The 11264-nt window shown below is 39.8% G+C and overlaps 1 protein-coding gene across 4 annotated transcripts in view; it reads right to left on the reverse strand.

Moving 5' to 3' along the window:
• MEIOB (meiosis specific with OB-fold) overlaps positions 1 to 9358 on the reverse strand; it is a 19421-nt gene extending 10063 nt beyond the window's left edge. The window contains exons 1-4 of one of the 4 annotated variants that reach the window (XM_042437635.1): positions 9271 to 9358; positions 5864 to 5997; positions 3605 to 3682; positions 311 to 368 (exon numbers count right to left, since the gene is read on the reverse strand). In XM_042437635.1, the coding sequence (XP_042293569.1) occupies positions 311 to 368; positions 3605 to 3673 (127 nt within the window). In that variant the 5' untranslated portion in view covers positions 3674 to 3682; positions 5864 to 5997; positions 9271 to 9358. Of the gene's footprint in view, positions 1 to 310; positions 369 to 3604; positions 3683 to 5863; positions 5998 to 9270 lie in introns of those variants that run through there. The other 3 variants (XM_042437633.1, XM_042437632.1, XM_042437634.1) reach the window with 3 other exon arrangements.
• Positions 9359 to 11264: the final 1906 nt, after the last annotated feature.

Raw genomic sequence — 11264 nt, forward strand, 5'->3', positions numbered from 1 at the left:
TGATTATGCTTCTCTCACCAGAATGAAGTTATGCTTCTTTCATCAGAAACAGTAAGGGAATGACTAGTATTGTAGTGGCTTCTTCCCTCAAAAATGGGAAGACAGACACCAGCAAAGGATGAAGACACTTTCGGGGTGATATGCCCCTGTAACATATTGTTATGCCCACCTTATAGCTACGTAGGCTCCAATGACATTTTATAGTTTGTGCAGATTCTCAAAAGATTGTGCGCATACTTCTCTATCAGAGAAACCACTGGAGAAGATAGAGCCTGAGAAGCAGAGATGTAATCCCTTAAAAAGAACTTACTTTTTCTGTCTGGGAAGCCTTTGGCATCTGTTTTTCCAATCACCACGCCAATTATACTCTGGGAAAAAAAGAGATTACAGAATAAATACATCAAATGCAGATGTACAGGATGGATTTGATTTCATAGACTCGCTTGTATTCCTTCCCTAATAAAAAGCATACTTGACTGTTGCTAGTTCGGCTCACTTATCCTACAGAAGCATTACTACATAAACAGTGTAAATAGGGCCCTCTCTATAGCAAAAGATGAGAAATCATACCAAAAAATATCAACATCTGTTTGTTAAGAAAACATACCTGGAAAAATATCTAGCTTTTCTTGCTACTTGTATTAGAAGAACGTGTACAATAAGGAGTGCAATGAGGACATTTCAGACTGGAGAGGGAATAAAATCCTGAACTATTTAAAGGGGATGGTGTGATTTTTTAAAAGATTTTCCATGCGGCAAGTATTTTATCTTTACCATTTATCTTTCTTTTTGCACTTTTCTCACAAACAGAACGAATGCCAAGCCTGTTGAAAAACAGGCTCTTAGACTCCTGTGTCCCTTTCAGTCGCTAGATGGGGCAAGGAAACTCTTTCTGCATTTATCCGGATGAGTTCACGCAGAGCATGTGTGTAATGAAATATCATTTCCTCAAGTCTCCAAAAGCTTTCTTTCTTTAAAGTGCAGCCTATTAGTCCGCATTCGAAATGTTTTGCTTCCTAAAGTCCCTGTAATTGAATTAGATGGCAACATATCCTGTGCATAAATCTACCGATAACTGAGAGCTGGTTCCCAGAATCAAAAATGTCGTTTTATGCCCCGAGACTCTACTTAACAACAGTATTTGTTTCAAAGTCTTCCCAAACTTTATCGGTACAATATTATTTCATTTAGATCCCGACCAAGCGAAATTACGTAATTCCAGAATGAAAAGCGTGAGATCTCTTCCTAAACCTCTTATAAAAAGCCTTAATATTAAGAGAATGGTTTCCAAACACGTAAGTTTGCAATTGTGGCCTATTATTCAAAGGAGAAAACAGAAACCTCTGTGTCCGTTTGCCATACTTTGTGCTGACATTTTCCTAAACCTTTGTTATTTTTTCTTTCCACCGTTGAGCTCTTTCAGAGCCTTGGCATTTATACCACTAGTTAGAACAGTGATAAAGTAGCTCAATTATGTATTATTCCATTGTGGTAATACTGTAATACAGTAGAGTTTCATTTACTGGAAGGAGTTGTTTACTTTAAACGCGCACACCTACCTGCGACGTTCCTTCAAAATGCATGTCTTGGCATTAAATAAACCATATTTCCCTTCCAAATTAAAGCAAGATTTGTTTACCAAGTTGAACTACCATAAACTACGTTCTGGGTCAGTCCGTTTTCTAATGCTTCATCTTTCTAATGCTTCATCTTGCAGTGCTGTGAAATGAATAAAAACCCTCTGGCCAAATGAACCCGTCCCACAAGAGAAATGTTGGAAATGTTCATGTGTTTCCAATTCCGTACCAAAGAAACATGCCTTGAAGAAATCTATGGCCTCTAACTTTTGATAGGGGAGGAAATTGCAGCCCTTCTTTTATGTTAAATTGACAAAGGAGTTCATGATTTGATAGCACACATCCCACTTGCATTAAGGAGAACAGTGAAAGCCCTGGGAGATGTGCCCAAACATATTGTCTTGTTCCCATTATTATTTTATTAGCTATATAATATTTGAATTTCAGGCCAAATGTTCTCTGTACTTAACAATAATTAGGCTACAATCCCTTTATTCAAGAGTGAACCCTACAGAATATAATGATGCTCTGACTCATGGTTTTCTTGGCCAGATTTATTCCAAAGTGGTTTGCCATTGCCTTCTTCTTAGGCTGAGAGAGTGTGACTTGTCCAGGATCACCCACTGGGTTTCCATGGTTGAGTGGGGATTCGGATCCTGGTCTCCCAGAGTCCTAATCCAACACTCAAACCACTCCATCCCACCAGCTCTCATAATAATAAGACTAACTTTTGAACAAATGTATATAGGATTTGGATTGCACAGTTCACACAAGTACACCTATCCAAGTCCTGTCTGTAAGCAATCATTTTGCCATATCTAAAATGAAGGGAGAAAAGTAGAACTACAATAATAGCATACCCACACTTCCATATAGCTTATAATTCCAATTTTTTGCTTCATGATGTAATTACTGTCTCTGTTCAAGGAGATGGAATGCACTGTGAGGTCTAAGAGTGTATCCACACTGCAGAGTTATAGAACTATGATCCCACTTCAACTGCCATGGCTTCATCCTATGGGATGCTGAGGTTTGTAGTTTGGGGATGGGTGCTGTAGGGAGAATTCGAAGTCCCTTGCTAAACAGTAGGATTCCATTGGATGGGGTTGTTAGTTAAAGTGGGATCAAACTGCTGTAATAATGAAGAGTGAATGCACCCTTAAGTCAAAGGTTCCTAACTGTTTGTGTCTGATAATCCTGGTTTATGCTCTGCCACACAATGACAGTGTAGAAAGAGATCCAGTGCCACCCTCAGAAGTTAGAATCATTACCAGCCAACATTTTGTCCCATGAAATGAGGCTTTGGTATTTTTAGAAAATTCACATTTACGCAATTAATACCTCCTGCTCTAAACATGGAACCTGCATTGCAGAAATACTGTACTCATGTATAAGTCTAGAAATGGATGATATGTATTGCACATACACCCTTGTGTAGATATGTATTACACATAAGCACCGACCTCACAATATCTAGGCCCTCTGACGGTCACTCGCTACCCCATCTGTCGGAATAACAAGGACTTAATAGTTGTGAAATAACAGTCAGGGATGGATATTCTGCTCCCCTTAATTATCATTTCTTTTAAAACCATCAAGGGGAGCCAAAGAAAGCTTTGCATGAATGGGGCTGCCCATGTGAGAGGAGCTCCCAGCTTCCAATCTGGTGTCTGCAGCCCAAAAGAATACATCCCCAATGCATTGTGAAGGCAGAATACAGACTCTGTGGAAATTATCAACTCAACATCTATTTAAAGGAAGCACAAAGAAGCCTCTGATACTTCAAGTCAATGAATTGTCCAGTCAACATTGATGGTTGGGGTATCCCCACTCTGTGGTCAACAGAAGCATCGGTTTTCACTTTCCAAGGAGACACAAAGAGAAGCTAACATACTTTGTCCGCCTAATCATTATGTCAATGCTGCGAGAATGTAAAGGCAAACCAATTACATAATTTTGCAGTAATACAATATAGTGATATACAGTTTCACGGGAGAACAAAAAGGACTTATGTCACCAAGACCTACAGGACGAGCGAGATTTGGGTGCAGATCTGAAATGGCGACAAAATGTTGCGCGGAGATGGAATAGGCCATTCTTTCTACCTGAAAGCGAACAAAAAGTATGTTAGACCTTTTTCCAAAAGCAAAAGCAAAAGCAAAACAAATGACTGAGTCAAGCCACACAGAAGTTGTTTTAATTAACAAAGATATAATGCATCACGCTTGTTTCCGGAGGAGATCTTCACTGCAATGATAACATACAGATCAAGGATTCTGAAATGAACATTAATACGAGAAATGGATATTATTACATGCCCACATTTTAAAAGAAAAACCCATTCCTTTGTAGACATTCTTCTACGAAGAACATTTATTGTATCCGATTTAGACCAAGCTTATCTATCAGAACTTTCCTCCACGATATTAAGAATTGGTAAGCTGCTCTGAGAGCATTTCTGAAGAGTGGGGTATAAAATGCAAGAAAGAAAGAGAAGGATAGATAGAACAAGGAAACAGATAAGGGGAAGTTAAGCCACATTATGGTCTTCCCTTCTATCCTAACTTAAGTATTCACGCTGCATCTCCACTGCAAAATTAATGCAGTTTGACACCGCTTTGACTGCCATCCTATGGAATCCTGGGATTTGTTGTGGCACCAGAATTCCCTGAAAGAGAAGCTTAAATATATCACAAAACTACAAATTCCAGAAACCTATAGCACTGAGCCAGGGCAGATAAATAAGTATCAAACTGCATTAATTCTGCAGTGCAGATGCAGCCACAGAGTGGCTTGAAGAGACCCAGATTCCCAGAACCAGCTCCTGAAAAATAAAACATGGAGATGGTCAAAGACAGGGCAACATAGATTTAACAACTGTGTCTCATATATTATGATCTTCCCCCAAAAGAGGCATTTTGCATTCTGTATATTTCTAATACAGACACTGAGGATGCATTTCTAGAGGGAGGAATTTGACTGTTTCCTCCCCACTATCAGTAGTAACACCTACACAGCCTCTTCCTTAATGTTTATTCTAGTGAGGTTTGCTACTTCTTACAAGGTAAAAAAAAGGATTAAGGAACTGTCGGTGGCCCTTTCTGAAATGAATGTCAGGAACCAATTTTGGCAAAGCAAAACACTTTGTAAAGGAATAACTGAGTGTTGGGACTCTTTAAAAAGCTCTGCATTATCAACAAGTCCCAGAGTGTTGCATGTCCTCAGATTTCTTTCTGGTACAAGATAAAACATTCATTTCTAAAACCGGAACGTAAAGCAAAAAAAATGTATTTACTGTGAGATGCTACAAATCTCAAGCCTTGTGCATTGGCAAAGGAATCACAATTGAGCCAGTGATGACTGCGGATTGCGACATGGAGCACATAGCTCCCTTGCTGCAGGAAATCTTGGGATTTGTAGCATCGCCAGGTCTTTATCCTTCGCTGCCAAAGAATGCTGGTGCCTCACAAAACTATAAATCCCAGGATTCTGTAGGATGGAGCCATGGCAGTTAAAGCGGTGATGAATGGCATTATTTCTATAGTGTAGATACACCTAGACCTAGGGAAAAGGTGGAAAATAAGAGTAGCAGCAATAACAACAAACCTGGAAGCTTTTTGTAATGAATGTTCTTGCAAGCTGTTTCTCTTGGACTACACTTGTCCCTCCATATTCCCTAGGATTAGGGGCACAAGACTCCCGTGAATATGGAAAACCACAAATAACAAAAACACCATGTTTCTACCAGAGAGGACACCTCTCTAGGAATCTCTAGGTCCTCCATTGCAACTCTGTGGTCAACGTCTGACAGACACTGACCATAGAAATGCGCTGGAGGAGCTACAAAGGCCTAGTAGAGTATTCTCTCTAGGAATCTCTAGGTCCTCCAGGGCAACTCTGTGGTCAACGTCCAACAGACACTGACCATAGAACTGCTCTGGAGAGCTACAAAGGCCTAGTAGAGTGTTCTCTCTAGGAATCTCTAGGTCTTTCAGTGTAACCTTTGAATAAAGTTGACCACGGAGTTGCATTGGAGGAGCTACAAAGGCCTAGTAGAGTATTCTCTCTAGGAATCTCTAGCTCTTTCGGTGCAAACTTTCAGTTAAAGTTGACCATGGAGTTGTGCTGGAGGACCTAGATGGTCCTAGAGACAACATATTAATCAAATTTGTGACCACTCAAATCCGCAAATATCAAAGCCGCAAATATGGAAGGATACATGTATTTCTATAGTGGAGATACACCTAGGGAAAAGGTGGAAAATAACAGCAGCAGCAACAACAAACCTGGAAGCGTTTTGTAAGGAATATCCTTGCAACCTGTTTCTATATTTCTACACATTGACTGATATGAAGACTCTTCTTTTTGCTTGTTTTCTTTACTTTTCATTCATCAGACTATCCGCATAGGTGTCTTCTATCTGGAAAAACAACAACACATGAATGGCTATCAATATTCACGAAGCTAGCTTCCCTGTCTGGAGAGATAACACATAGCAAACACAACTTTGACATTGTGTTTAAATAAAACATACATAGGAGCAAACACCTCCTTTGGTTCAAGACTGTCAAAGTCTTTCCTTTTAGTCTATTTTCCTTTTAACCCTATAAAATTCTTTAATTGTTAAGGTATTTTACTCTCATATTTAACATTTCTAACTTGGAAGGAAAACGTGGAAGCTTCCAGCTGTCTAGTGAGGCAAGATACTCCCCAGTTATGCCTCCCAGACATCTTATCAATTCATCCTCCCAAATACAGTGTTAAATAATTCATCGCCCATTGAAAATGGATTAGCCGTTGTTGTTTTTAAGACTGAATCTGATTCCTGCAAAGAGGCAGTTAAAAGGCCATTATAGTTGCAAAGTGTTGCATGTGAACTCTTAACATTAAATGACGTGGAATCACTACAACTTTCCCCTCCATCTCTGGCTGCATATAATAATGAGATTTGGAAGGAAAGAACTGGCTTCTTCTTGCAAGGGCTTTTGAGATGATAAACCAAAACAGTGACACCGACACCAACAAGAGCTTTGTAGCGGGTTTTAATGGAATTTTGCATTCTCTCCTCGGCATATTATTATTATTATATTATTATTATTCAACTGGAAAAAGAAAAATTATGTTAGAGAGGTTTCGTAGCCTTCCCAAAGCTACAATTACCAGGATGCCTTGCATGAAGTTGTGGCCATTCGCGCTATATAAATAAAGTGTAATATTCAACATCTTTATCAGTGACCTGGATGACAGAATTGGGAGCATACTTATCAAATTTGCAGATGATACCAAATTAGGAGAAATAGCTAATACCCCAGAGGACAGGATCAAGATTCAAAATGACCTGAATAGACTAGAAAGCTGGGCCAAAGCTAACAAAATGAATTTCAACACGGAGAAATGTAAGGTACTGGACTTAGGGCAGAAAAATGAAATGAACAGATATAGGATTATGGGGGACACCTGGCTGAATGAGTAATATGTGTGAAAGGGATCTAGGAGTCCAAGTAGACCACAAGCTGAACATGAGTCAACAGTGTGATGCGGCAGCTAACAAGGCCAATGCGATTTTAGGTTGCATCAATAGAAGTCTAGTGTTTATTTACATCAAGAGAAGTAATAGTGCCACTCTATTCTGCTTTAGTCAGGCCCCACCTGGAATATTGTGTCCAGTTCTGGGCACCACAATTTAAAAAGGATGTGGAGAAACTGGAGCCATGTGTCCAAAGGAGGGTGACTAAAATGGTGAAGGGTCTGGAAACCATGAAGGCCTATGAGGAAGGACTTAGGGAGCTGGGTATGTTTAGCCTGGAGAAAAGAAGGTTAAGAGGTGATATGATAGCCCTGTTTAAATACTTGAAGGGATGCCATATTGAGGAGGGAGCAAGCTTGTTTTCTGCTGCTCCAGAGACTATGACCCAGAGCAATGGATGCAAGGTCCAGGTAAAAAGAGATTGCAGCTCAACATTAAGGGAAACTTCTTGACATAAAGGGTTTTGTGATGGAGGAAGATACTGCTGCATTGGAGGGTGATGGAGTCTCCTTCCTTGGAGGTCTTTAAACAGAGGCTGGATGGCCATCTGTCGGGGATGCTTTGATTTAGATTTCCTGCATGGCAGAATCGGGTTGGACTGGATGGCCCTTGCAGTCTCTTCCAACTCTATGATTCTATGATGCTATGATTAATAATAATAATAATAATAATAATAATAATAATAATAATAATAAATTGATAGGGCAAAGACAGTTCTATCCTGGCAACTAAAGTCAGTTCAATGGCCACTTTTGTATGTTTCTAAATGCATGCTTCCTTTCAATGGCAAGCTGCTTTGAGTCCCAATTTTTGAAGCTGCTTTTAAATTAGCAAAACAAACTGGAGGAACCATATATATATATATATATAGTGTGTATATACGTATGTGTGTGTATACATATATTAGTGAGAATTATTTTATATATATAACTGCAACTTGGATAATAATAATAATGATTTATTTATATCTTGCCCAATCACAAGGAATAGGCGGGATCCTGTTGAAGCTACTTCAAATTAGCAGAATTTGGACGATCCAATATATATATAGATATATATATATATATAGATATATATGGGGTTTGGGGTTTGTATATAATACATACCCACACACATATATATGGCAGTTATTATACACATGTATATATAAAAATAGTGGGATTATGATATTATTATTATTATATTATTAGTCTTAGTATTATTATTAGTTATAGCTGCCACGTGATACTGTTGAAGCTGCTTCCAACTTAGGCAACAACGTATGTATTAGTATAATAAATGGTGGCAGTTTTTATATATATATATATATATATATATATATATAATACATACACACACACACACACCCACACATCCACACGTCCACTGGGATACTGTTGAAGCTGCTTTGTTTTGAAATTTATATTTATTTATAATATTATTAATTATTAAATATTATTATTTATTATTATTAGCAAAACTGAACGATTAGAAGATAGATGATAGATAATACGTGTATATACACAAAAACAACATATGTGGAGTTAGTATATTAGTAGAATATAGGAGTGCAATTAGTAATACACACACACACATATATATATATAGTGGGGATTTTATATCACTAGATACTGTTAAACGGCTTTTAATTAGTAAAACTAGAAGATATATCTATATATATAGATATATATAGTATAGGACACACGACACACATATTATAGATTATATAGATTACACAAACTGCCACTTGGAAATGTTGAACCTGGCTCTTACACTAACAAAAACAAAACTGGTTAAATCGACCCATATGGATCTTTTAAGTATCTATTTATCTATCTACATACACGTTTGTGCTTCTGTGTGTTTGTGTAATTTATATCATAAATAAACCTGTATTGCCTGTTAATGTATTTTGACGTTGAAACACTGCGACAAAAAGGGAGTCCACGTTTCCCTTTTGGGGGGACATTTGTGTTCCCTCATAAATGAAGATTTGGATCTGAGGGAGGGCAGGATTCATATACTTGTTTGTTTTATTTCATTTATGTTTAATATATTCTTATATAAGAAGCTCTTTGTTTGTACACATCTCTGCCAGTCACTCCTTTCAGAGGAGGATATAAAGCTTTAAAACACTGGTTTTTAAAGACTAAAAGCATTAAAAATTCTCCTCAGAACTCGACACACCTTCCTCGCCTCATAAAAAGCCAACACTGCTACTGCGCAGGCGCGGCGGATGTGGCAGCCACGCCTCCTCCCTATTTTGAATGGGCAAACGCCAAGGCTCACACTGCGCAGGCGCGGCGGCTGCGGAAACCACGCCCCTCTGCCTACCTTGAGTGGGCAAACCTCAATGCTCCTGATGCGCAAGCTCGGCGGCTGAGCAAAGTTTCAGGATCATACTGTACTCGTATTCCTTGCCCCCCTCCCACCCCTGACTTCTTAAAGGGCCAGCAGCATTTCATAGTAGCATCTCTATGGACCATTTCATTCAATGTATATTCTGCCTGTATCCCAATAGGGGACCCAGGGCTTGGCCATATAATGTATTTATATTTATTTATTTAAATAAAATACATAAAATAATTTTAGCCAGAGTAGTTTGAGTGTTGGACTATGGCTCTGGGAGTCAGGGTTCGAATCCTGGCTGGGCCATGTAATCACACTGAGTGACTTTGGGCAAGAAGTCACACTCTCTCAGCCTCGGGGGATGTCAGTGACAAACCCTCCTCTGAACAAAGCTTGCCAAGAAAACCCCGTGATACGTTTGCCTTAGGGTCACTGAAAGTCAGAAACGACTAGCAAAAACAAAATGGCGGTAGTGGTGGTGCTATGGGACTGGTTGCTGCTCACCTGCTGCTTGTGAATGCAGCCTGTAAAATGCACCACTATTCTTCAACAGTGTGCATTTTCTCCTTTTGGATGAGGCTTTTTCTCCCCCTCTTTAATTTGATCTCCTTTGCTATCTATCAGCGAAAGGCAATGAAAGCCATATGCTTACCTTCAAACCAAGAGGAAGATAATAGGGGCGGGGGAAAATCCATAGCCGGAAACATTTCATACACTGGCAATTTGATCTGTTCTCTCTTTTTTCTTTTCCTTTCTTCTTCCCTTCTGTTCTTTCTGAATACAAAGAGTGGCTGGTTGGACTCAATGGCAAGGAGCTCGATTCTTGCTTTTGCAGCACAGTCTGATGAAAAGGCAAAAAGGTTTATCCTAAATGGAGATCATTCCAGTCCGGCAGACTCTTCTGTAGAAATGGGTGCTGGTTTTGCCAGTGTTTTATATCTGATGGAATGGAAATGAGAATAAATAGGTTTTTGCATGGGTAATAGATGGGAGATGAGCAACTGTCATTCCACATCGGAGGTCTTTCCATGTTTAACCAAGCCAAATCGGACCTAAAGAGACGATACCCGATTGCCAAGCAGAGACCCCCTTCCCTTGAACCGAGCCCAAAACAAGCTTGTTGCCCCCTTTGACGTGTCGTTTCTCATCAAGCGGTGTATAATTATAATGGACTTTATTGACGTTGTAACTATATGGGCGTACAGGTGGTATTCATTTCCAGGGCTTTGATTGAAGACAATGAAAGATCTTGTACCAGAGAGTCGAACACGGCGGATTCATCAGCGCAGACCTCCGCTTTCAAAAGCCATGACCTTCAGGTCATAAAATTACTGATCAGGAGTTGTTGGGGTTTTTGTTTTTTTTGCACACTCACAAGAAGTGAAACACTATTGATTTTTCCCCTATTTTTGAACCTAAAGTAAAGGGAAACCTGAACATAAAGGTTCAGGAAACCTAGGCACTAGGTGTCATTAAATGGGTCCTATGGGGGGGGGAGCAAGATTAATGTTGATTTTGGGGCTCTCCAGAGCACCCTAGTTTTCCTCCGGAGGGACGCCGCAGTAGCCAAACGGTGCAGCATCCCTCCAGACCAAAAAGAACCCAGAAAAACCAGGTTCTTCTTGGCGTGCGCGGACACCGTCATCAGCCATAAGTGTGCCATTGGCGCACTGTGACCCGACCATGATGGAAGTGCGGCGCCTGGAGGTGTGGACACGGCGCTGTGCTTGCATCACGCACATGCTCTGCATAAAGGTGGTGTCGTCCATATGTGCTAGAGTTCCAGAGCATGCAGATGCTGCACGCTCCAGAACCCTAGAATTGGCCCCAGG

Source organism: Sceloporus undulatus, chromosome 8 (genome assembly GCF_019175285.1).
Source record: "Sceloporus undulatus isolate JIND9_A2432 ecotype Alabama chromosome 8, SceUnd_v1.1, whole genome shotgun sequence".
Taxonomy (NCBI): Eukaryota; Metazoa; Chordata; class Lepidosauria; order Squamata; family Phrynosomatidae; genus Sceloporus; species Sceloporus undulatus.